Source organism: Indicator indicator, chromosome 1 (assembly GCF_027791375.1).
Source record: "Indicator indicator isolate 239-I01 chromosome 1, UM_Iind_1.1, whole genome shotgun sequence".
In the NCBI taxonomy this organism is placed as follows: Eukaryota; Metazoa; Chordata; class Aves; order Piciformes; family Indicatoridae; genus Indicator; species Indicator indicator.
Window position 1 is genome coordinate 56,042,523 of NC_072010.1, and position 27,031 is coordinate 56,069,553.

The window sequence follows — 27,031 nt, forward strand, 5'->3', positions numbered from 1 at the left end:
ACTCCCAGAAAATCTTTTAGATATGTTTGTCACATGCAACTCCATAATCCAAGATATCTGTCACCATATTAACAGTGACTTATAAATCACACCTTCCAAGACAGTAACTCACTACATAAGAAAGTCCTACAGACTGGCACTTTCAAAAATTCCCAACTGGTACAAAAAAGCTACTAGTTTATTCATGTCTGAAAAATGCTCTGAAGAAGCAATGTGCTGGACAAAAAACCCAACCAACCAAAAAAAAAAAAAAAAAAAAACCCCAAGCAAACAAACAACAAATATAACATTATTATTAAGTGTATCTGTTGTTAAAACATAGCTTTGAAACTTCTACAAAAGGACTACGTGTATTTCCTAGACTGTGGTCAGCAAATCATAATTACATGTAACCTTCAGTTGTCAACACAACACAAAACCCCTAGGTTTATACTCAGTATGTTCTTTTTATAGTCTTTTTTTCTCATATATTAAATTTAGAAAGTAAACAGTCAAACCAGAACGTGCTAGTAAATGTATTTAATTAGTAGAAGGTATTCTGCTTTATATGGAAAAATGTAATCCTCTCAATACAGACATTCAAATATTGGCTAACTTACAACAAATTAAGATGATAGAGGCCTTCACAATTAATTAACAGGACCCTAAAAATGGCATGAGGGATATAAATAAAATTTTAAGAAGAAATTTTTCTTTTTTTAAAAAAAAATTAATTTGAGAAAACCTTAGTAGAGAGGGATTAATCTCTTGTAATTTTAGCACATTGCAATGCATTTGTCTGCACTGTGACTAGACAGTCTCCTTTCTGCTGTGAAGGGAGATTATAAAGCCTCTCTTACTATGAATGAAGAGAGACAGTCATTGGGCACAACTCATCATCACAGACACCTGAAATTAGTCAAATTATACCTTAGAAGAGGCTATTTTTCTTTATAGACTGTAAGTGGTGCCACAATTGGTTGCTAATGTATTAATGTCCTAAGTTAATTTAAGAAGAACCCCATCCTTAAGGCCTCGTGTCACAAACATGAAAAGGAACCAAGTGATGAAAAGAAAGAAAGAAATGTTACCAGGTTTTCAACTTCAGCACTTTGTCTAACACCCCACTGGAACGTTCCCATGAGGGTGATTGCATAGGATAGTGCCAAACCAACCTGCCCCGCATTCAAAGCTGCAGAACAAAGCAAAGAAAGAGAATCAAACAGGTACACTGGCAATTACACAAAATCCTAGTTAACCTCACTTTCATGAGGTTACTTACAGGATGGAAACATCATGGCCAGAATTTTGTTTGGTTACAACTGTACTTGCCATTTGTGCAATGAGTAGTTCCAGGCAGAACTGCTACTTGATGCGGGTTTTTTTGGTATGTTTTGGAAATTGTCTGTATATTTGAAAAGATAATCTCAATTCTCCTTGGCCTAACACTACATAAAAACTGATGCTCGGTCTCAAGACTATAATTTCATAGCTTGCTAGGGTTATTCCTATATGGCTGAGAATTAGTACCTTCTAATTTTTTTCTAAAGGAAGTAGATCAGCTCCTAAACCTAAGCATAAAATGAGACTGAAATGATTTCAAAATAAATTAAACTTTTACATCAACTTTGTACTCTTGTAAAGTGATCTCATAAAATAAAAGGACAAAATATTTCTTCCCCCTTCTATATAAACATTTATTGCGTTCACTGGGTCTACTCTCACAAAATAAACTGTCTGCCCCAACATTAAGAATAATTGTCCTCTTACTGAATTGACCTTTATCCTAGCATAGCTCTATTGACTTCAAGGGAGCTACTCCTTATCCAGAGGCAAGGAAAGATTCAGGACCATTGTTTTGACTTGTCTTTTTGTATTGCAATATCAAACTAAACCAAAATTTTCAGTATTGAGCAGCACAGAGTGTTCAAATTTTAAAAAACTCACATGCATATACAGAACTTATCCAAAGGAAAAAGAAAAGAAACAAACCCATCAAATTAGCACTAGTTTTCATGTCCAAAATAATTACTTCTGCCTTCACACTTTAGATGACTATCTCATTCTAGTACATCTAACCCAATTACATCCTGGATGATGCATGTACTAATGACAGTTCAGAAGTGACAGCGAGCATTAAATGTATTATTACAAGATGATTTTCTTTCTGGAACTGACCTACCCTGCTGATCCAAGATATTAGAAGAGTATCCCTAGGAATTTTAGCTTGCCTTCTGGCCTACTGTGCCGTGTGCAGAAAGGAAAAAAATTTTTAAGAAGCAGCTCTGTGGGTGTTTCAGTACGAAATGCAAAGCCCTGTAGGCCCAAAAAAGAAAGGCAAAGGTGAGGAAAAAGAAAAAGATTTATTTGTTGTTATTGCTCTAGAAGCCAGAATCTCAAAAGAGAAGACTACAGATTTGCAAGTTTGTTTGCACACCTGCAGATGATGGCAGATGCATGCCTAAGCCCAGGAGGCATCTGAACCACCTCCAGTATTTGCAGGAAAGCAGATACAGCCCCAGTGCCCTTGACTGAGGAAGAGATCATGATCTAGAAAGAGACATTTAACTTAATTACAGTCCTTAAATAATTAGAAACAGCAATCTATGAAAAAGAATTAGACATTGCTATACATGGTAATTACTGGGTGAACTTTTTCTAACATTGGTACTTACTGTTAGCGAGAAGCAGGGAACCAAAAGCAACCACTATAACAAAAATGGCACAGATGGCATCCAGTCGCACAGCAAACCACCTCGAGGTTGTCAGAAATAGAAACCAGGCTTCTAAAGAGCATTTTACAAAGACATAATAACAGTGGGTTATTAGAAAACTAGAATTCATGTTAATATTATAAGTTGTTAAAAAACAGCACTGCATGGTGCACCCTCAAGTATATGTATGTACGGACTGATGATGATGATAATATTGTCTAGCTTTCCTGAAATGGTCTAACCTAGTTTTCACACTAATAGCAACGACAGATAGTATAACATACAGCAATAGGAAGCAAAGGGAAAAACAGTCAAGGCCTGAAGCATGGTCCATTTAATTAAAAATTGAAAACCTCCAGTGGATTTGGGAGTCATGCAAAATGCAGAAGTACAACTACATTTGCTGTAGATGGACTACAGTCTACAACATTTTAGCTAGAACACATCACAACACAACTGAGAGCCAAGACTTTAGAAGTCAGCTGCACCTGGTTAAACTCCCCTAAAGAGCTACATAGTACAGTCAGTGGAAGTTAGGGAAGCTCACAAGTGGACATCTCCACTAGGCACTCACAACTAGGTGTCCAAAATTGGTGCTAAATTCCATCCCAGAGAGATACATTACAGTACATGATACAGGAGACAACAGGAAAAGACATTGCAATAAAGAAAGCAAAGTGTTTGAATTCTGGGCCAAATAGCCATAACAAAATATGGCGTTATTTATTGCTTAGGTTGCAGTCTGATGAAATTGCTTCAGCTGCTACCAAGTTAACAGCAGAAGGTTACCATTCCAACCCCTTCTGCATTGCTTGTTATTACTCCATGCTAAAGTTCAGTGGTGTTCCAATGTTCTTTAGTTCAGTGCTGGGAAAGAGTCAAACTGAAAAAATCCTCCCTTTTATAAAAAAGGGGAGGAGGTAAGTCTGGTTTAAAGCCAGATCATCATTTTGCATAGCCAAATTACAGACTGATCAAATCAACAACTCAGCCAACAGAATTCCATATAACTTCTGGAGTGTAGTAGAGGGAAGAGTGAGAATGACAACAATCAGCCAGGTAAGGTCCAGAGTTGGTAACTTCTTAGACCCATTTACATCAACTGCAACTGTATATGCCTGACCATGCATTTAGCAGTTAGTTCCGTTAAACAAAACATTTGACACGGTCTAATGGACTACGAAATATCTAGGCACACAGAATGGCATAATGCAGAAGAGAGTGGTGCAACGAGTCAAACACCTAGCTCCAGAAACTGAATTCACCATGATAATTTAGATACCTCTTTGAAACCTAGCTGCTGAGAGAGCCTATCTATTGCACACATTTAGTATCAAAGAATTGTTCAGGGTGGAAGCAACCTCAGGAGGTCTCTAGGGTCATCTCTGAGATCAGATCATGTTGCTCCACGCTTTATGCAGTTTGAGTCTTGAAAATCAGTATGGACGGAGTCTGCAAGTATCTGGGTAACCCGTTCCTCTGCTTACCTGTCCCCATGGTGAAAGGTGTTTTCCTTATATCTAGAATATAGGGCCTGGATATAAGGAAAAACTTCTCTTGTTACAATGTATATCCATTGTCTTGCTCCTCTCACCATAAATCACTGTGAAAAGTCTGACCACCGTTTTGGTAACATCCTTGTGGGTACTAGAAGGAGGCAGCTAGTAAACCCAACTCTGTGAGTTGAATGAGTCCACCAGTCATGGTGAGATCTCTCTTGTTACTCCCTTGACAGGTATCTGGGGGACCAAAACTGTATGCAGTACTCCACATGTGGGCTAACAAGTGCTGAGGGGGATAATCACTTCCCTCCTTCTACTGGCTATGCTCCTATTAATACATCCCTGATGTTGCAGGCCTCCTTTTGCTGCACAAGCACACTGCTGGCTCATACTTCCCCCAAGGACCAAAAAATCACAGGCACACTAAGCAAGCTAGGATACCCCAACCACTCTGGGGGGAAACATGTTGGTATGCAAGGAGTGCAACTATAAGCATTGGAGTTTGATCTCAAAAGCGAGTTCCTGAGTTGCTCAGAAGGAGTGTTACTGACAGTTTTGTCACGAGATGCATAAAACAGACTGGAAAAGGGTGTGCTTATGTTCCTTAGGAATGACATTAAAATTCAAAATAAAGTACTCTTTATCAACTAAATATGTCTCTTAATACAAAGCTTAAACAATAATTTTGTATTCCCTAACTATCATCTACTATAAAATTGATTTAATCAGGTAACTAGCAACTTGAAAAAATTACTAAGAAACGGGGAATCCAAAGCTAGAGATGCTTCCCTGGAAGATGTTCCCCTGGTCAAAAGTTACTGAACTCAATACAGAGGTCAGTGTGCATGATTCTACAGCCTGTGATAAACTGTATTTCAGAAAATATTAAGTGGTTTGTTCTGAAATCTTAGAAGTCTATACATTACAAAGAAGTCATAAATCATATGCCTTACATGAACTGTATGTCTTATGACTGAGGAAATTCAATCATAGAATGGTTCAGGTTGAAAGGGACCTTAAGGATCACCTAGATCCAACCACTTATCCATGGGCAGTGATACCCTCACACTAGATTAGGTTGCTCAAGGCCCCATCCAGCCTAGACCTGAGTATTTCAAGCGATGGGGCACCCACAACTTCTGGCAACCTATTCCAGTGTCTCACCACTCTCAGAGTGATAAATTTCTTCCTGACATCTAATCTGAACCCACCCTCTTTCAATTTAAAGCCATTACCCCATGCCCTATCACATGTCCTATACATTCTTCCCCATCTTCCTCTTAAGTACTGAAGGCTCCTATAACATGTCCCCAGAACCTTCTCTTCCCTGGGCTGAGCACTCCCAATTCTCTCAGCCTGTCCTCACAGGAGACGTGCTCCAGTCCTCTGATCATCTTTTCGGCCCTCTTCAGGACTCTATGTCCATGTCCTTCTTATGTTGGTGGCCCCAGAGCTGAACACAGCACTCCAGATGAGGTTCCATGAGCATGGAGTAGAGGGGAAGAATCACCTCCCTTGGCTGGCTGGTCACACTTATTTTGATGCATGCAACCCAGGATGACTTGCTTTCTGGGCTGCAAATGCAAACTGCTGGGCCATATTGAGCTTCTCGTAACCAAATACACCCATGTCTTTCTCTGCACAGCTGCTCTCAATCCACTTATGCACCTTATATTTCTACTTGAGATTGCCCTGACCCATGTGCAGGAACTTGCACCTCACCCTGTTGAGTTTCATGAGGTTAGCACCAGTCCACTTCTCAAGCCTGTCAAAGTCCCTCTTTGGGACGGCATCCCTTCCCTCCAGCATATCGACTGCACTGCACTGTTTAGTGTCGCCAACAAACTTTCTGAGGGTGCACTCAATCTCACTGCCCACATGGCTGACAAAGATGTTAAACAGCACTCATCCCAATATTAACCCCTGAGGAATGTCACTCATAGCTGGTCTCCACTTGCAGATCAAGCTGTTGACTACAATTCTTTGAGTGTGACCATCCAGCCAAATCCTTATCCACTATGTGGTCCATCAATCAAATCCATGTCTCTCCGATACAGAGACACAGATGTTTTATGAGATAGCGTCACATGATTTATGCAAGTCCAGGAAGATGACATCAGTTGCTCATCCCTTACCCATGAATACTAAAACCCCATGATAGAAGGTCACCAAAACTGCTGGGCACAATTTACCCTTAGTGAAGCCATGTTAGCTTGTCACCAATCACCTCCTTATTTTCCATGTGCATTAGCATAGTTTCCAGGAGGATCTTCTCCATGAACTTGCTAGCACAGAGATGAGACTGACTGGACTGTAGTTCCTTGGGTCTTCCTTTTTTCCCCTTTATTAAAAATAGGGCTTATGTTTCCCCTTTCCCAGCCAGAGGGAACTCTTCACCAGACTGTCGTGAGTTCTCAAACACAATGGATAGTGGTTTAGCCACTTTACTCAGCAGTTCACTCAGGAGCCACAGATGTATTTCATCAGGTCCTATGGACTTGTCCACCTCCATGTTCCTTAGATGGTCTCAAACCCATTTCCCACAGTGAGCAGTTCTTCATCATCCCAGCTTCAGCCTTCACATTCTGCAACTTGGGCAGTGTGGCTGAAGCACTTGCTGATGAAGACTCAGGGCAAAAATGTTATTGAATACCTCAGTATTCTCCACATGCTAGTAACCAGGTCTCCCATTTCCTTACGGAAAGGCCCCACATTTCCCCTACTCTTCCTGTTATCATCAGTATACCTACACAAGCTTTCCTTGTTACCCTTGATGTCCCTGGCCAGATTTAACTCTATTAGGGCTTTAACTTTCCTAACCTGATCTCTGGCCACTTGGATAATTTCTCTGTATTCTTTTGAGGCTGTCTGTCATTGTGTCCACCCTCTGGTTTTTGTCTGAGTTTGTTTAGGAGTTCCTTGTTCATCCATGCAGGCCTCCTGGTGGTTTGGCCTGATTTCCCCTTTGTTGGGATGCATTGCTCCAGAGACTGGAGGAAATGATCCTTGAATATTAACCAGCTTTCTTGGAGCCCTCTTTCATCCAGGGCTTTACCCCATGGTACTCTACTAAGCCAATCCTTGAAAAGGCCAAAGTTTGCTCTCCTGAAGTCTAGGGTAGTAAGCTCCTCTTGAACTGCACCATTTCATGGTCACTGGAGTCAAAGAGGCCCCTGAGCTTCACATTCCCCACCAGCCACCCTTGTTGGTGAGAAGAAGGTCCAACATAGCACTTCTCAATGAGTTCAAGAGCTTACCTAATAAGCACAAAATTGCAAAGTTGTATTCTTCTGCAACTCAGAAATTAATGTAATAGAGAACATTTATTTGACAGAAGGTAAAGAATTACAGTGCAAATCTCAACCATACAACTTATGCTTGCAAAATACTAGTATTTTACACCTTTTTATCATGTTAATACCATATATTAGATTTGAGCCCTAAAAGACGCTCAAAGTAAAAAAAGAAGTGAGATTTACAATTTTTTTTTGGTAAAAACTGTAAATCTCAGCTCACTCCTAGCACATTACTTAATATTAAATGCCTCACAATAGAGCTTGTTTCCCCCCATCTATTTTTTTTTAAGATGGGATCCAGGAAAACGTCAAAAATTATTCTTTAAATATTCTTATCAGGTATACTTTAAAATGTTTATCTTAAGACATTGTTAAAACATATGCTTGAGTATCTCAATTTATATTACAGCCCAAAGTAAATTCTCAAAATCTAGACAGATAATAACATTTTTGTTCTAATAGAGAAATTTTACCCTAAAGAGACAAATGCACAGCTCCCACTGATTTTAATGTATATTACGTACATGTTGCTGAGGGCATAAGATATTTCCCTCCTACAGAGCCAAGTATTTGATTTTTCACATAAATCCATCACAAACCTGAGTGGAGGTCTTGGTGTGCATCAAATAATTTTTGAAATCTTTCCTCTGCTTTCAAAGCCCGAATAGTCCAAAGTCCCTGGAGGGATGATGACAAGTGAGAGAACACTGGACTTCGAGCTACAAAGGGAAATGAGAGAAATTGAGCAATAGCTGAAGTACAACCTTTAATTCTTTTTGTACCACACGAATCTTTAATCTTGCTACTTTATATTTAACCATACAAGTTACTGAACTGCATCCTTTTAGGATAAATAGGCAATATCTTTGACAGGGGTCCTCTTACTCAATTAGAGTCAGTCAGACAGGCAGGCAGATTAATTTATACAAAAAATGTCACGTTTTCGGCAACAGCTGTCACTGCAGACACTCTTTGACTTTTATTACATGAGGCATCCATGCTTATTATTCATAATGCTTAATATTTCTTACTATCTCCAAACTAAAATCAGGCAAGAGAGTCAGATTAGGTCAGAAATGGTATTAATATGTGCATGCATGGTCCCAAAGACCAGCAACTTAGCATGTTCTTAACTAGCTTTATTTACAGATAGTTAAACAAACATAGCTAAGGTTTATCATTGTGGAAAACAGCAGTTAAGTGTGTAATTCACCAGTTGGGAACCAAGGCAATAATAAGTTATTTGCATAGCAAAAGGAAAAAAATCTTTGATGAATTGTCTATAAAATACTAGCATTTCACATAATAATGAACAGGGTTCAAACTAACATCAAGTCCCACCAAATTACATACTTGTGGATTCTAGACGCTTAATATCTCTTGAAGTGTCTAAGAAATATCTTCGAAGAAAAATGAAAAGAACAAACAGTGGTATTAAGGGGATGAGTATCCAAGGAATCACTGCCACAGCCACAGCCACCACACCAAGAATCTGTAGGAGAGTCTGCAACACAATAGAAACAAATAAAAACCTCTTTGTCAGAAGACTTTAATTTAGAACAAGTATAAAACCATTTAATACTATTGAAACACATAAATACTGAAACATAACTATCAAATTTAAAAGCACATGCATTGTATAACACGTGAGCAACATCTATTTTCAAGCAACTTGAAGAATTTACTGTAATATCTAACTTGGCTAATTGTGCAGTTCATTGTGCATTATTTGTTAAGAAACATCTTTAGAAAACTGGTTGACTGAACATTCGTGTCTACCTTTGCAGACTATTCTGTGACTACTGTAACAAAGTAATAGATAACTAACCTTTAACAGACCAAAGCTATCTGGTGAATCAAGAACATATTTTTTTCACTCCAAGTTAAAAAACTGTTGAAAGACTGACTTGCAGTTGAAAGACCTGATAGCTGGAAGACCGACTTTCAACACAGGCTTCTAATTTGTCTCATTCAGAAAGAAAACATGTTATCAGAGAAAGTGAGTTTTCTCCTCCCAAAGCATTGCATTGGGATTACACACTGCCGTAAGTGTCGTAAGAAGCTCGTGCTACCAGGCTCTCTTCTGAGTACAACATGAACAGCATTTACTCTTACAAAACTAGGTAGCTTGTGGAATGAAGCATTGTTGCTTAGGACAGCGGATCCTGGGTCCCAAGAACGCATGTCTTTGCAGCAAAATGTCTTTTGTCCCTTTACCTCTTCACTGAGGTGGAAAAGTTAAGCTACACATCAGCTAAGCCGAGATACCAGAGAGCTACCTAGATTTTCAAGCCCTTTCAGTGGAGGTGCCTATGAAACATTGTGTTTGAAACTCTGGTACCTGGTAGCTCAGACACACTCTAAAGATAAAACTGAGCACAACTACTTCCCCTACATCTGTTTTGCTCTCCCTGATTTCACCTGAAAAACAGCAAACCCACATGCCTTACACATTATATGACTGCATGCATCAGCACGGTTTAGTCTTCAGCTCTTGGCAAGATCTTAGCTCATGATAGATTTATCAGTGTAACAGCCTTGAATCTCATAGATCCTGAAAGAATGTTATAGGGTCTCATAAAACTATTAAGGAAAGTAGCTGCAGAGTAGGTATGAGGTAGGATCTCTGAAGGAAGCTGCATTACCAATACATGGCTCACCAGCAGGTTAAGGTGTGGATAGCACTGTCTTGTCTGATCTTCTAGATACAACCAGTAGACTACAAACATTTTACCTAGATTTCATCACAAGGAGGTATGGGGGCAGCAAGAGTGCACAGTGTTTCAGTTGCATCAGTTTTTCACGCAGTTGTGTCAGCACAAACCGAAGCAGCCTGACTCCTCACCAGCAGTACTATAAAGCCCTTCTCTACTTTCTACTTCTTTAAAACTATATTTCACGGGATAAGAAGAAAGGAAATAAAGATTCCTGACTTCCTCCAAATTTTCTCCTGTCTACATCACTGTTTTCCCCAATACTGCTCACTGGCTCTTCCTAGCCTGTCAGCCATTCACATACTAGCTGATTTCTAAAGGCTACCTCAGCTCCATACTCATTGGCAAATGAAAACCAAGGTCCATTCCTTTCTTCTGACAACTCAATTCCAAATCTGCTTTACACAACTGCTGTTTTACCCTTCACCCTCCATCACCTCCTAGACAGTCAGGAATAAGCAGTTTCTGAAGTAGTCTCCTCACGCCATCAGCTGCAAACCTGCAGCTCTGGCAAGGGGGTTGGACTAGATCTTTTGAGGTCACTTCCAACCCCTAACATTCTGTGACTCTGTGAAACCTGAACTTGAATTGTTGCAGAAAGCTGCTTCAAGGAATAGAATACTGAGGAAAATAAATGTTTCTTAGTAAGAAAATAAAAAAGACAATCTGAAGTTTTAGGGAGGATAATCTACAATATGTTATCAACTGCCAGTGGGGGTGGGAGTAGGAACAGAACTATTAGGATCCAGCTCATGTAAACAAAGCCTTGCTACGGTGAAAATACAGAGAAGGAAAAGATGGTCACGATGACTAAAGTAAAAATCTGACACCGCCTTTGGAAGGAATTTTAGATGAGCCTGCACCACCTTATCATTATAAAAATTTATGATAGGGTGGATCAGTCATGTGTGTTGTTTTTTTTGAAAACCAAACTTGCATATAAATTAACTCTTAATGAAGTAGTCTGAAAGCCAGACACAATCATTTGCAGGCTGTAATCATGCAGTTACTGCATGAGGTAAGGCAAAGGTTCCACCTCCCAAGTTTCACAAGAGACAACTAACTTCTTCAGCTGGAGACTGCCCCAGCTTCCAGCAGATTCACTGCATGCAAGCTGTAGGACCTGACATAATCAGCAAGCTGACATTAACAAGAGTAGCCTGACTATTCTCCTTGCTGGAGAAAAGCAGAGAGAGAGGTTTCCAATTTACACAGCAAGAACTACTCAGGCCTTAGTACTTAGACCTTGTCTAGCAGAATCAGCATACAACTGAAAATAGCATCAAAGGACTAAGCAGGCAAGATTTCCCTACAGTAAAGGAGTATGGCCTATAAAACACACATCTTTGATTGTATTTTTTAATTTTAGCACTTGAAAAGCTTCTGTAATGGCTGTACAGAAAACAGTACCCAAATAGAAAGGGGGAAAAAAAAGTCAGCTGATTAATTACATTTTATAGCTATCTGCACAGCATTGGAAACAAGGCTACCTTATAAAAAAGAAAACAAGACACACTGGTTACCAAGACTGAAAAGACATAGATAGAGAAATACAATTTGCTTCCATAGACACCCTTGTTGTCCAAAGTTCAAATTTTCTTCAGTTTCTCTTGAGAAAGATGAATCTCCCACTCATAGACTGCACATATTTTATCCCTAGAGTGCACAAAAGCACATGCTCTCTCTGCACATGTCATCCTCTTTCTTGCAAGAGTCTGGAGATTTCCCTCATGCTCTGATCCGTCACTCCATTCACTGTGGCTTATTTTGCCTCCTATCTTACTGGAGCAAGCATATTCTCCTATAAGCCTCTGGGGAAGTGAATGCTCTGATCAGCACATCCACTTGTGAAACACGTGCTTTCCCTTCATCTTCTGATGACCTACATATTCATATTTCTGACAGGTGCTGAGAGTGACAGATATTCTGGAGTTTCGATCTCAAAAAGGTCTTGCTCTAGAAAGAACAAGGTATTTCTGTACCACCATTACACAACAAGAAACATTTAACATGAGGTAAAGAACATAGAAAAACCAACATACACACCTGTAAAAACATGGACGTTACAAGCCAGAAGACAAGCTATAAACCTTTCCCTTTGCTGCAGAAATGTTACCATTTATGCAATGTTAGAAATACTACATCTGAAGTCATTTAATAAAGTCTCCAGGACAAAAACGCAAAAGCAAAATGTAAAGTTCAAGATGTCTCTTAAGAATGCCTACCCTTCCACCCTACAGATCACAGCCCTTCTACAACAGTTACACCCTCAGCTCAGTATTTAATGCTTAAGTACTTTGAAGAAGACACCTGACCTTTATGTAGAAACCCATTTTTAACTCCTCAGGTCTTCTGGCACTTCGCTCAAGTGACCTCTTAAAGAGTCCTTTATCTCCCTGTGAAACTTCTCTGTCTTCTCTGTAACAAGCTCAATGGAGTCAAATCTTTGAGGTTTTTCCATTTTCTTTCATAATTAAAAACAGAAGTTTTGTGCTTTTTCTTGCCTTTGTTTTGAAATGGACATTGCAATGTCTTTCAGTATCCTTTACAAAATAGAAGCATAAGGAATATGCTTGCAGTTGTGTGTCTGTGTCAGTTCCTAGTGTGATTTGTGATGCCATGTCATCTACATGGGCATGACAGCTATGACATAGGACCTACTATCATAGGATTCATACCATTCTGGACTTGCAGCTGGTGATCTGGTACGATTTCTAATGAATGAATGGATCCCAAAGGACAGGATCTGAGACTTAGAAACCTGAATGCGGGAGTCTACGCATGGCCTACACAGTGAAACTCCTGTCTCAGTTTAGAAAGTGATTCATCTAGCCTTTAAGTGGATACCTTTTGACCGTAGGGTTGAGTATTTCTCTGGAGTATTGACCATATGCTCTCTGACTAGAGCTGAGTAGGCATCAAAGCCCAACAAGCAAATACTTAAATTTTTGAATCTGCAGTCAAAACCTATCCAAGAACTGCAGTGTTACAGGACCAGTTTTACCAATATTTAAACACACCTACCCTGCCCCACCCCCAATCCATACTCCCTAGACCCCTATATGCACTCCCAAGGATTATACTGGCCTATGGACACTGCCATGAAGCCATATAACAGCAACAGTGAACATCCTGTCTATCTGGGATTTCAAGTTCACAACTTTAACTGCATTAACTTAAGGCACTCTCGGTCAGGATGTGCTGTCTGAAGCAAAGCCAGGTCAAGAAACTACAAAACCCCACTCTGTTCATACTTGCTTGGCATCACCCTTGCTCCTCCTCCACTCTCCTCGACTAAAATTATTTCCTTGTTGGCTCTGCCAAATAACTGCACTCACAATCAATCCATAATCCAGTTCTGACACTTTCTTTTACCTTGAACTTCTTGTGTGTTTGGGGTTTTTGTTTTAAGTGGGGTTTTTTTGTTTGTTTTGGTTTGGTTTTTTAACATGCTTTTTCAAACCAGGCTACTTGGACAGACTGTCCTGCAGCTATGGCTAACAAAACATGCACAGGCAGCTGGTTACAAGCCTCCCTGGGGAGAAGACATTGCAATGAGCATATCAGCGTGATAAACACTGCACTTGGGCCACCTGCATCCTGAGCAGAATATCAAACCACAACATATAGTTTTTGCGTTTTTCTTCCTTTATTACAAGACAGACAGGAAATATCCAAGTAGAAACTCTACTTTTGTACTGTAATCCTACTACCTAAACAGTTCTACTTCATTTTACTCAGAGTGGCTGACTTGAGATGTGCAATTTTGTCTTTTAAAATACCTTTTTAATTAACTTTATGGGTTTTCTTTTGATACTGGATAAAGAGAGTACATGTGGATGTTTATGCTATTGCTTGCATCAAAAGTGAAAATTCCTCTTCCTGAAGTTGTAAGAAGTTGGTTTTAACTTTATTCTGACCTCCCTATAAAAATGATATAAGAAGTTAGTATAATTTGTTGTTCAGCAATACAAAGTTTCTTGTCATCTGCAAATGTCCACAATACCTGGCACAATTTTACATGGTAGCTTGAGGAGAGAGCATTAATGAGAGTGCAGAACATGCTTTGCTTTCTCAACAGTTCTTGCAAGAACCTGCCTCAAACAATACAGAAAAAGGTCTGGTACCATCCAGACACTATAGACACTCTTCTTCTCAGGTAGCCGAAGTATCCCTTTCTATTATATTAGTTTGTCTGGCAAATTTTGCTTACCACAGATGGTGGTGCCTCAAACCTACTGAACTCAGTTTGCAAGCTGTCTGAGCTGTATGGACTTTCCCGCCTCAGGCCTATTGTTCCTCATGGCCATAACATCAGAGCAGCCCCACACCCTCCCCCAAAATACCTAATTTTCAACTGCATGACATTTGCTGCTCAGCCAAGTCTAATTGTTTTGCCAGAAGTAAATTCTGGGTCTTTCAGCAACTTTAAAAGCTTTGTGCGACATTTCAACTGTGGCTCCTCTGTTAAAAAGTTAGCAGTTCTTCAGTAACACAGCTCTACAGCCTTACAGCAATTACAAGCTTTTAAGCATTTTAGTGTTTGTTCTTGCTATTTCAAATACACTATTCATACATTTATTTTTAGGTAGCATGAAATACTATTTGTATTGCTCCAAGTTCCAAAGCAGCCCCTCTGCCCCAGTTCAAAGAAAACTATGAAAAGTATTAAGGACTACAACATCAGCTATCCTAAGAAATAAAACTACTTTCTGTTCTTTTTTGGTCAACTCTTTCATAGCAGATATGCAAAAAATGCTTTTTAGCCTGTCTCTGGGTTTTTTACTAACTTTGCCAGAGCTCTGCTGCTCTAATAGGGTTATAAACTACTACATTCCTATTCAGAATAAATTCTTGACTCCTAATCTTTCAGTACTATGTTCCATTCACTGATCACTCAGCTTCACAGTGGCCTGATGCTTTCAGCAACAGTAACTAATCAGCACCAGCCTCATCGGGCTTCACCCAGCTCAGCAATTCTCTGCAGGTACAGAACTCAGTGGCATCTAAAGATGCAAAACGAAACTTACTTGGCAGAGAAATATGTTCCAAGACCATCAGGAATACTTTCAGAAATTTATTTATCACAAACCATCAACAAATATGCACTTGGCAAAGTAAGTATCCAGATTATCAAGTGAGAACAACAATAAATTCTTTTTCTCAATGTTACATTATATTTAACAGAAGGATGGACAACAAAACTGGGTACCAAAAGCCAGCATGTTTTCAGTTTTAGAAGGAAAGCTGTAAACCTGTTATCATACGAGTGACTTTCATACTAAGAGAGCTCTACTTGTTTAAACATCAGACTGATTTCAAAACCCAGCAAGGAAAACAGAAAAAAAGATTTAGGAATGTGACTGTGAAAGAAAATGCAATCATTCAGCATCCTCTTCTTCCACAGTGCAGGGCTAGCTGTTATTGCTGAGCCTTTGGTATAGCCCTACTAAACACACAGATTTTCCCTATTTCAGGAGTGCAACCCAAATGAATCTATTTTCAGAAAATGGCACAAAACTATCCTGTAACACAGAAGTAACACAAAGTAATATAAACTTCCCAAAGATATGTGACACTCAGCTCCCAGGTGAGCTATCATCTTCTGCGGTACAAAACTGCCTACACCACAACCTCTACCTTTCGAAGAGCAACCTTGTCTGGAGTTTTCAAATCAGCTGCAGTTTACCAGACAGCCATGGTATCAGCTTCAGCACAAAAAAAAAAAATCTTACGTTCTGCACAAGATGCACAAATAACCCTGGCAGAACATTGTTACAAGATGTTGTCTTTTTTTTTTTTTTTTTTTTTTTTTTAAATAAAGATGATTCCTTGTCCCACATGTGTGTTCTGGGCATAAATATGCATAATGATTTAACACACACACACACACACACACACACAGAGAGCTATATGGCTTAGTAATTCAAATTACCTACAAATTTCTCCTTTTTTTCTTGCATCAAAAGTGGAATCTCCAGTCCTTTTGCTGAACAGTGAAATCCTAATTTGTTTGTAAGCACACATTGTGCTATCTATGGCATATCAGTAGTTTAAGGCAATCTAGAAGATTTGCACTTATCACCATTTGGAACAGGATTGTCACACTCTAAGACTGACAGCAGAATTAAAAGATTTCTAACCACTGTGAAGTGTTAGAAATGTTAATGATCTTCAGAAGTCTTAAAAATAATCATCGGCTTGAGCTGCAGATATGAGAGGTTGCAATAATGCTTAAAAATTCAGGTACATACCTAATAACAACGATAAGAAAATTCCCACTTTGGGACTAAAAGTAGAAAAGAAAGACAGACCAAAAAGAAGAGAAAACTGCTGAACATCAGTTCACTTACATCAGAGTATTTCTAAGCTCTCTTTCACAGTAAGAAGAATAAACAAGAAAATACCTTCTAAGAGATATAAAAAGCTCCAGACAAATGGAATCTCTCTCCGGAACTTTTATAAATTCCACCTTAACTAAAAGGGAGGAAATTTCCAAAACACACAGAATGGGGACATGTCACTGTCCCCATACATACAGCTGATCTGCTTTCTAGTTGTTACAAATGTATTGAGAGTCATCTGATAAAGAAAACAGAGAATCAGTTTGGAGAAAATTTTGTATTCACAGATTTCAGTCCAATATACCAAAATAATTCAAGAACAGCTACCAGTAAGCCACAATCTGCTTAAAATGTTAGAAAAATTAGGAGGAAGACTGCATCTCACAATACTCATATGCTCCAGAAAGAGGCATTAAGTGAAAGCTCGCTTTATTTTTCCGATTACTACATTCAAAACACAAAAAATTCCACCTTTCATTCAGAAAATAGAAAGAACAGCCCAGTAACAAAACCATTATCTACATTTACCTCCATATAAATGGAGAAAAAGAGTTAATGAAAACAAGAAAGCAGGACGACAAAAAGCCAGTCACTTTTTTTTGGGTATTATTTTATCTTCTTTCCCATGTTAGATAAGGGACTGTATCTTCAAATCTTATCAATACCAAGTAAATACAAACTTTAAAAAAGTGACGTTACGTTCTCACACCAAGTAAGTTTTGTTACTACAATGATATCTGTTGCCTTGGTACTAGTATGTGGAAAACAACACACGTATCCGTTTTTATAAAAATGCTACACACCAATATAAATAGGGAAATGAAAGGGTGAGGGAAAGAATTGGTCTGCATTATTAATGATTATTAATGACATGTAACAGACATGTAGCCTTCCCAAGAAAACTAAGGTCCACATATATAAAGGAATCTACCTATTAGTAGTGACTCCAGAATACACGTTTCATTCTATACAGGTACCAACAGTACGAGTAAATGTGCAGCCTGTATGATGCAAGACACTCATCTTTACATTCAAAGAAGTATGATGACAAATAAAGACCAGCAATAGCTTTGGCATAGGTTATCTTCACAGCTGTTGATGGTCACCATCAACAAGAATAATTGGCTACTGGGATTTAACAATAAGGGCATTCAAAGACAGAGGAATAAAAGGTCAGTAAAGAACTGTATTATTTAGACAAGTGCCTGTGCTAAACTCCCAGCTCCTGCATGTTGGTCTTGGAGGCACAAATGCAACTGAAGCCTGCTCTTCCTTCAACTTCCTACCTTGTCTTTTTCTCTTTCTCTTTTTTTTTTTTTCTTTTTGAAGGGGGGTGGGGCAGGAAGGGTGGGGGGATTCAGTGGGATGATGATGACCAGGTAAACAGGCAGGATATTTGTGGTAAAGTTTTGTTGTTGCTGTTTTGTTTGTTTGTTTAAGAGTACAATCCCTTTTTATTTCAAAGAATGTAGCAAAACTGACAGCACTGACTATACCAAAACCTGGTTTTTTTTATTGTAACGACCATTTTAACATTTTCTGAAATTAAGAGTTCAAAAGTAACCAATGAAAAAACTATATACCCCTATTATTTTTTAAATGACCTTTCATTAGGCACTAACAAGATGCACTACAGTAGGCATTTTGGGAACGTTACAGTCAGAACCTCAGTTCCACAGAGAAAAAGTTTTGTGAAATTTCAATAGTCAAGTGCCAAAAGGCAACTGTTTTTTAGAATTTATTTTTCATTTAAACCTTCAGGACAACTGCAGAATCTTGTGATCTAACCTTGAAGAGAAACTACCAGGATTCCACAGAAGGGAAATCAGAAAACGTCTCCAAGATACAGGTCTGCTCTACATAGCAGGCTAAAAAGAATATAAGCCAGCATTTAACACAGTTCCTCACAACAAATTTATGGTGATATTTAACAGAGAAAGAACTCTTCTTTAATGAATAAAAATATTTCTTAAAACTCCCAGGTGCATACATATAAAACCTAGATAAACTGGAAAAAACCCACAACCACCCTCCCCTGCCAGAACTCCACCCATCAAGAGAAATCACAAAATAACAACGTCATTGTTAAACTAAAAGATTCTGGAATTCCTTCTACACACTTTCCCTGACATCTTCACACACTAAAATGCAAGGGTCAGTGGTACTGAAACAAGGAACGGCAGTTCCGCTCTTGTGCACATACGAAAGCAAGTGACCCAAGCTATTATTCCAGTCTGAGGCACTTTTTGTTCCTAATATCCAGATGCAGCAGCTTTTTTTTCCTTTCTTTCTTTCTGTTTTTTTTTTTTTTTTTTTTTTTTTTTAAAGAAAGGACTGTGGACACCTCCTTCACATTTTCCTTTTCTTCAGCTTTTTCACTTCATAAAGCTGCAGTCAATGTGTTTTGTGTGTGGTGAGAAGGGAATGGCACATTCAGTGGTGGTCTCAGCCACAGCCTACATTGGTGGCTCAAGTAGTCTCAGGATTAGGTCTTTGTGTGTGATGAAAGGATATGAAAAGTCAGTTATTTAAACTCAGTCAAGCTGTTGATTTTGGGGAGGAAAAAGGTTTTGCAATTCAGTTTTCCTCAATAAATCACTGCCCTTTTCCAAGGGCAGCTGCAGATAGTTCACATGTTCACAGTGTTCTCCAGAAACAAAACAATCATGATTTCCACCCCATCCCCCCAACGCAACACAGGCTGAGAAATCAAAATAAAGGGGCAATCACATTAAGTTACTCAAATTCACTAGAACCTAAAGGAGAAAATCAACTCAATTAACAGGTAATAAGATCACTGAAGAATTAAAAAGACAAGCAAGTACGAAGAAAACAATCCCGTTGAAATTTACCATCATAATTAACAAGATCAAAAGAAAGTCTGAAATCTATTTCACCACTCTATGCATTCAATCAGTTTATAGATAAAATTTTCAACTTGTAGTTTGTCAGTTTGGGTACTCATCCTGCATCACCTGAGACCACAGTTTAAAGATGTTAAGGCTCTGTAGATCTATTTCAAGTCAAACTGAGTACTAAAACCAAGCTTTTGACAAGCCCTCAAAAACACAGCATCCAAAATACTCATCACTTAGAAATATCTGGGGTATTGTGCACAAAATACTATTAAATATATTGAATTATTAATTCCTAATACACCCCCATTAAATTCTTTTATTCTTTGGCTGGCCTTTTCCCAAATGAGTACAGTGTTTTATTAGGGATGCACTGAGCTAATCATTGCTATGCATTGTAACCACAATATTTTAAACTACAAGCCCCACATCTACTAGTCAAGTCCATACCAAAAGAACTCTGTACTCCTGCAGGGCTTAAGGCTGAGGGAGGAATAACAGTTGGTTGTAACACTGAGTAAATCAGCCTAAGAAAAGTAACAAAATCCCAGTCATCTTAAATTGCACTTGACTTCCTTAAGTCGCTTTGGACTTACTTACAGGATGATCAACTTTGTACCAACTGAAGAAAGCATTTCTGCAATTATTTGCATTGGGGTAGCTCTTTGAGGTCACAGCCAGGCCTGCCCTCTGATTAAGCTAACAAATACATAAATAAAGCATGCATGTCTAAGCGAAGCAATGTTTAAATACTCTTTGAAAGTTTTAAAGCACTGTAATGGCCTTCAAACAAGTAGTCCTTTACCTGGGGAGATTGTAACTTAGCTGGAAAATACCTGTCAAAAAACATAACTCAAGAGAGGAAAAAGAAAGTGAGATGCAGAACTAAGGCTAAGGAGGTTAACAGCAGTAAGGCAAGTAACTAAAAATGTGAACTCTCCCAAAAAATACACTATATTCACCAAGTAAGTTCATTAGTCTTTTTGACTATCTGAAACAACGTACAAACATTAACTGCTATCTGATTTTACAACCATATTTAGTGCTGTATTTAGCAGAAATAACAAATGTCATAGTGAACACAGTATTGCTTTCCATTTTATTTTTAGAAGAGCTGGTATGAAACCTTATGGCCAGTCATTATCCATTACAGAAGATAGGCTCAAACTTAGATGACAAACTGTAAAGTTTATTTTTTACTTCAATGAACTTTGAACTGGACTGTAAATATACAATTAAAGATTTGAAGTGTCGAAGTGCCTAACAACATTTGGTTTCGAGTTTCTCCGCATTTACCCAGAGAGTTCTCTTCAACAGCCACATAGTCAAATATAGCCATAAATGTGTTCTCATAAATGAGACTTACTTTTAATGTATACATCTTGTGGATACAGCAGTCATTTCTACAAAAGGACAGTCAATTGCACTAACATGAGACACATTTCATAAACTGTTAAAATCTGTCAGTTAAGAAAGAAAATACTGCCTTTGAGTCAGGACAGACCCTTTTGCCCTCAATCTCTCTGAAAACAGGTGTGCTATATTTTGGTGCACTTTAATGAAAGAAAGGATGGCAGAAAACTTTAAAAACAGTGAGAGATGCTACTTTAGGAGCTATTGCAAAGCAAGAGTTCTGCAAAATCTAGCCAGTTTTCAGAATTCACAAGGCCTATAATGCATTTTTGTGCCTGCCACATACCTTTTATTTTTGCTTTAACAAGTAAGTGTGCAGCAGCTATCCACTTTCTTGAAGAGACTTGATTGTTTTTTCTTCATTGACTCAACAGAAGATGCAGAAAATTCAGTTCCTTTAATTTAAGGAATTAATTTTCATCCAGTATAGCTGTCTAGACTAATCATGCTCATTATGACTGTAGTGCTGTGTATAAATCTTATTAGGCACTTTAAAAAGAACATTAGAAATTTTTAGCACTTCCTTAAAATCTGTACTTGGTATAATTACAAAATTCTTGAAATCAGTAGATTTTCTTTATTTATAGGTATTAAAAAGGGGTTCATACTGTAGTTTTTGGATGTACACTCACATTGTATTTATTTGTGCAGAAATTATACACACAGTTGCCAATATAGTAAAAGGCAGGAATGCTTCACAATGATCCTAGCAATAACTGAGAAAAAGGACTTCTTCAATGCAAATCCGCTCAAGAAAAGCTTCTACACACAAAGTAAGATGAACCAGTTACTGCATTGTTTATTAAGTTTCACTTGATTCCTCCTGACAACCATTTAAACAATGAATGTTGGGAAATGTCTCTCAAAGAATCAACAACAATGGCTGGGATCAGAGCTTTTATATTTAGCTAATACTGTTTTTAGAAAGGAGAAAATATTTCTTCCTGAAGGGATTATAGGAAGTCTTATAAAAGACACCTGCAAACAAAGCAAGTGACAAAAGATCTCTATCATAATTGATAACAGCTATCCTTTGTAAAGATCTGTGCTTCTTCAGATATAAATATCATATCTTTGCTACTGAATTTCAAAAGGCAGCCACTAACCAACAAGCTTGCCTATCAAGAATAGCAAGTTTTAGAAAACTTGCCACGAAGGAAGTTCTTTTGTCTATGGATAGCAGCATATTATTAAATCATCAATAATTTCCCACATTTTATTTTCTGATGCCCAATAGAACATGTAACTTTACTTTTTTGAAAAGGAAAACTTTTCATGTAAAATACAAACTTCAAAATCTGACAAATTATTCAATAGCCAATTTAAAACAAATGCACAAAGTAATCAACACAAAGGGAAATGTTTATGAAATGTGGCTTATAGTAGAAGCTTGAAAGAAGAAGACAATCACATTCAAAGCCACAGCTTTCATTCTTTCATCCCAGACCAGTTATTTTTGGCAAACACATACTGCCTGACGTACCAGTGGCCAAATAAGAATGGGCTGCTAGATGACTCGGTACTCTGCATGTGCTGCACATATACAGGTTAGCTCCCTTAGCTTTCTTTTGGAGCAACAAGTTGGTTACCTCTGACAAAAAAGAAAGTGTAATCCTCAAGACAGTTTGCCCATGAATTCAAAATCTTAATATTAATTTTAAGCAACCCTAACTCACAACCCCTCCCCGCCCAATTGCTTTAATCAATAGGTAAAATGACAGGTGGTGCTGGAAATGCTTTCAAAAACAAACACATACTCAACTCCTGCACTGAACTACTAAAAAGACTTCATCTTAAGAAATGTTTTTACTAAGTTACTGGATTTGTTTTTCCTCCTATTTTCAAGAGTTACTCATGAACAATGTGATTAAACTGCTCAACCTATAATGTCTTTGGTTTAGCTTCAAAGAAGTCAAAACAAGGTTTAGATCCTGAATAAGTTCCCTCTAAGAGATGAGGCCAAGTTAGTAACAGTACTTTAAGAAATATATCTGACTTGAGCATGACAGTCTGATGCATTAAGATATTTCTTTCTCTAGATTCCATGATTCTGTGTATTCACAGATTGCATTAGATTGGAAGGGACCCTCAAAGGTCATCTTGTCCCATGTCCCTGCAGTAAGCAGGGAAACCTCCAACTAGATCAGGCTGCCCAGGGCCACATCAACTCTAATCTTATATGTCTTCAGGTAGTGGGCTTCAACCATATCCCTGGGCAACCTGTTCTAGTATTTTACCACTCTCATTGTAAAGAACTTCCTCCTTATGTCTAACCTAAATCTACTCTGCTCCTGTTTCAGACTATTGCCCCTCATCTTACTGCTACAAGCCCTTATAAACAGGCCTTTCCCAGCATTCCTGTAGGTCCCCTACAGATATTGAAATGTACTATATAAGGCCTCCCAAGAGCCTTCTCTTCTCCAGGCTGAACAGCCCCAATTCTTTCAGCCTATCTTCACAGGAGAGGTGCTCCAACTCTGTGATCATGTCTCTTGTGTTGGGGGCCCCAAAGCTGAACACAGTACTCCAGGTGAGGTCTCACCAAAGCACATTACTCCTTAATTCATGTTATTTTCATATAGTATGATCTATATTTTTGCAGCTTTATCCTCCACACTTTTTACAAGGGGAATTAATACCAACTGCAACAAAAAAAAATTACCTTGATGTCATATATAATCCTTTATCCTTTCATCATCACCAAAATCTCAGTGCTTTGTCCATCTTTCTTGTCTGTAGCAACTTATTTCACTTGTTCCTATTAAGGCTATTATATTCACCCTATTACTACTAATCTTTTCTTTGTAAATAGCCACACCTATTTTAATCCAAAACGGTGTGGTAAGCATTTGATTCTTTGTGGAAGTAGACACATAATTAGGTTAATCTGTGCTATCTTTTCATGTGAGTTGATTGTTTCTTTACTATGGACATATTTCTTATAACAGCAATAAGCTTGCCAGATTGCTAGGAGGCAAATCAGGAGCAATTTACCAAGCATGTAGCTACTATGAACTGAAATCTTGACATAATAGCAAGCTGTGTACAGCCACTCCTACCTGCCAGTTATTACTCATGTTAGCTTTTTACTGACACATTAAATTTCAACCACACCTTTCTTTCACAAACAAGCACTTCCATTCAACTCAACTACATCTGTGACAAATACCTGATCTTCACCAAAGCATACAGGCACCTTGATTCAGAGTGCAGCGCAGAAGCCTTTGACAGGAGCAACCTAATTACCTGCACGAAGTCCAAAAACGTCAACGGAAGCAAGTCATCCATGTGGCCAATATCTTTGGAGAAACGATTTAAGATTCTTCCTACAGAAACAGGGTTGGAAAGTAAAATAAATAAATACATAATTCCTGCAAATATCTTAAACACACCATGCTTTACCATATTAGTAACAGTTAAAAGGAAACTGCTGGAATCTAAAGATAAAAAACACTTTTTTGAAACCACCATGAAGGGAATCTTTTACAACCACTGCAATCTATTTTGAAGAATAATTTTTTACAAATGCCTTTCACCTAAACATAAAACCTTTACTTTAACTGCTAGGAAGAAACTAAAATGGGCTTTGAAGATAACAGTTCAGTAGAACCCAACAGGTGAAAACACACATGCATACGTAGAGCAAGGCTTACAGTTCAGCCAACTTAATGCAAGTTTCATCAAGTAACATCAGCCAGAGTCTGTTCCTATCCTTGACTGAAACTCACTAGTGTGTGCATGTCCCAGATGGATGCTAGTTGATCTAACTGATTTTTTAAATTTTTTTTTAGTACTTTCATTCCACCCCCTCCACCACCATACACAGAGTCAAATTGCAGGTGTTTCTGAAATAAAATTTCAGATAGGTTTTCATTCATGCAGGCTTCCATTTATATTTATTCAAAACCTTGACAACGCAGATCTTTATTAAAGGTAGTAAAACAATTTTTAACCTGCTGTCAGTGAAGCATTTACACTTCTCTATTTTCCCAAGTTCTACTCCAGTGAAAAAAATCAGTTACAGCATGAGTTGTTTGATAATTAGAAGCCACGATGCTGCCACTCATAAGTGGATTATTATCTTTCTCTATTAATCAATATCTCTATTCAGCAGGAAAGAAACTAAACTAAAAGCAGGAATTTGGCCTTTTCAAAGGTGTGTACTGCCTGCACATGCATTCACACTGCTCTTTTATCTCCATATATCTTGATTCTATTATTACTTCTAACTGGTACAAACACATTCACTGCACTGGCAACAAAAAGACTTTTTTTTTCCCCTTTTCAAAGGAGCTCATTAAACAGAAAGCAGTTAAGTTTAAAGTTTCCATGGAGTGTGTTGAAGACATCACTTGGAGATAAGAAATACTGAAATATCTTGTATAGAAACCATCATTCTACCTTTGTGTTCATGGATATGAGAATTATGACTTTTGTTGCATAACATCAATTTCTCTTTTTGAGGTAATTTCTGTTCCACACCAAGCAATACACAAAGCGTCTTATCCTAAGACTTGGGACATGACTCCAAAGAGAGCTACTGGTGTCAAACAGCTTGTTCTGCACTATTTTACTACCACAGGCAATTACTTACAGCAGACAATTCATCCTATTTTTAGGCTTTGCACACAGAGATAGAAGCACAAGACTCAGCAAAATCTCCTTCATCTTTTTTACTGGGAGTGGCAGCTGGTGATGTTCTCTTTCACTGATTTCATGTTGGGGTAGATGTATCAGAAGGAACTCCCAACAAGGCAGCGTTTTTTAAAATCACCTTTTCCTGTGATTTCATTACATGAAGACTGGCCATGAAAGAGTCATCTACCATACAGTGCATGCATGCTGTACCTAAGACTCCGTATCCTTAAATATCACATTCCAGGTTGTTTTCAAATGAACCAAGAATTCACTGGCAAAATGAAAATAATTTAGAGACATTAAATGCTTCCTTCTGACAAGATTTTTCTTTAGCACTCTGTCCAGAAGGGGCAGATGAGGGAAACAAGATGGATTAAAGGATGGGGCTCAAGGTATTAGCAATCTCTGCCCATCTTGATCACTTGCCTCCTGAGTGATTTCACTTTATTTTAGAGTGAACAGCAGAGCAAGTGGAGGTAACAGTGCTGAGCCCTTCCATGAAATGTTGTGAGACCCCCCCGCAATTAACAAGCTGTACACAACAGCAAACCCCACATTAATTCAGCCTTAGAATCCCCTTTTGCCTCCAACTGCAAATTTGAAGTTTTATCTGTAATGGTTTCAGACTGATATAAGAAGCTATTGCACAAAGGCCATCTCATGCAACACTGCCAGAAGGCAGTAAGGTCACTCAGTCTGGACACTTTCTACAATCACAGCACAGACCAGTGTTGGCACCTCCAGGAATCAAGCAACCCCTTCACAATCTCCTTCATCACACAAGTGGAAGAGCATATCCAGACTTGTTCCTGGAAAAGTGCTGTGCTTACTCTCATTTTGTACAGTATGGACAAGGCCTTAAGGCCTAGAAGAGAGAAGCCATTACAATATGCTTGCTGTCAAAAGCAATTTAACTCGTTTCAGTTCCAGCAGTATCTCAGAGTTCAGATCTCCTTTCCATCCCCTACAATTTCCAACAAAGAATCACCTGCTGAGTTGCTCAACGAAGTATTTGCAGACTGTGAATCTGGATTTCTTGGGATTTTTTTCAGCAATTCTTAGGATAGGATAGATTATGTTACTGGAAGTGATCTACAACAATCATCTAGTCCAACTGCCTGACTAACTCAGGGCTGACCAAAAGTTGAAAAACCTAAGTGGCATTGTTCAAATGCCTCTGGAATGCTGACAGCCTTGAGGCATCAACCACCTCTCTAGGAAGCCTACTCCAGTGTTTTATCACCCTCTTAGCAATGAAATGCTACCTAATGTCCAGTCTAAACCTCCTCTGGCACAGCTGTGAACCATTCCCACAAGTGTTATCACTGGATACCAGGGAGAAGAGCTCAGCAAGAGGTTGTGACAGCCTTCAACCATCTCCTGAGAAAGGTTATGACAAGAAGAGATTTAGGTTTCAAGCATGACAGACATCTGTCCCAGCATTTTCAGGGGTAAAAGCCAGCACAGATATAAACAAGAGCTGCAGAATACTTCCCTTCATCCTGCACACCAAGAGCAAATTTGTCAACGCTCTCGTCCACAGTAACATCTCTTCCAGTGGAGTTCTTTAAGGAAT

The 27,031-nt window shown here is 38.5% G+C and overlaps 1 protein-coding gene across 2 annotated transcripts in view; it reads right to left on the minus strand.

Annotated features, from left to right (window-relative positions):
- ABCC4 (ATP binding cassette subfamily C member 4) overlaps window positions 1-27,031 on the minus strand; it is a 153,652-nt gene that overhangs the window by 36,259 nt on the left and 90,362 nt on the right. For both annotated transcript variants that reach the window (XM_054383749.1, XM_054383741.1), the window contains exons 20-24: window positions 24,064-24,143; window positions 8,845-8,995; window positions 8,091-8,210; window positions 2,655-2,765; window positions 1,071-1,171 (exon numbers count right to left, since the gene is read on the minus strand). In XM_054383749.1, coding sequence (XP_054239724.1) covers window positions 1,071-1,171; window positions 2,655-2,765; window positions 8,091-8,210; window positions 8,845-8,995; window positions 24,064-24,143 — 563 coding nt within the window. The remainder of the gene's footprint in view (window positions 1-1,070; window positions 1,172-2,654; window positions 2,766-8,090; window positions 8,211-8,844; window positions 8,996-24,063; window positions 24,144-27,031) is intronic.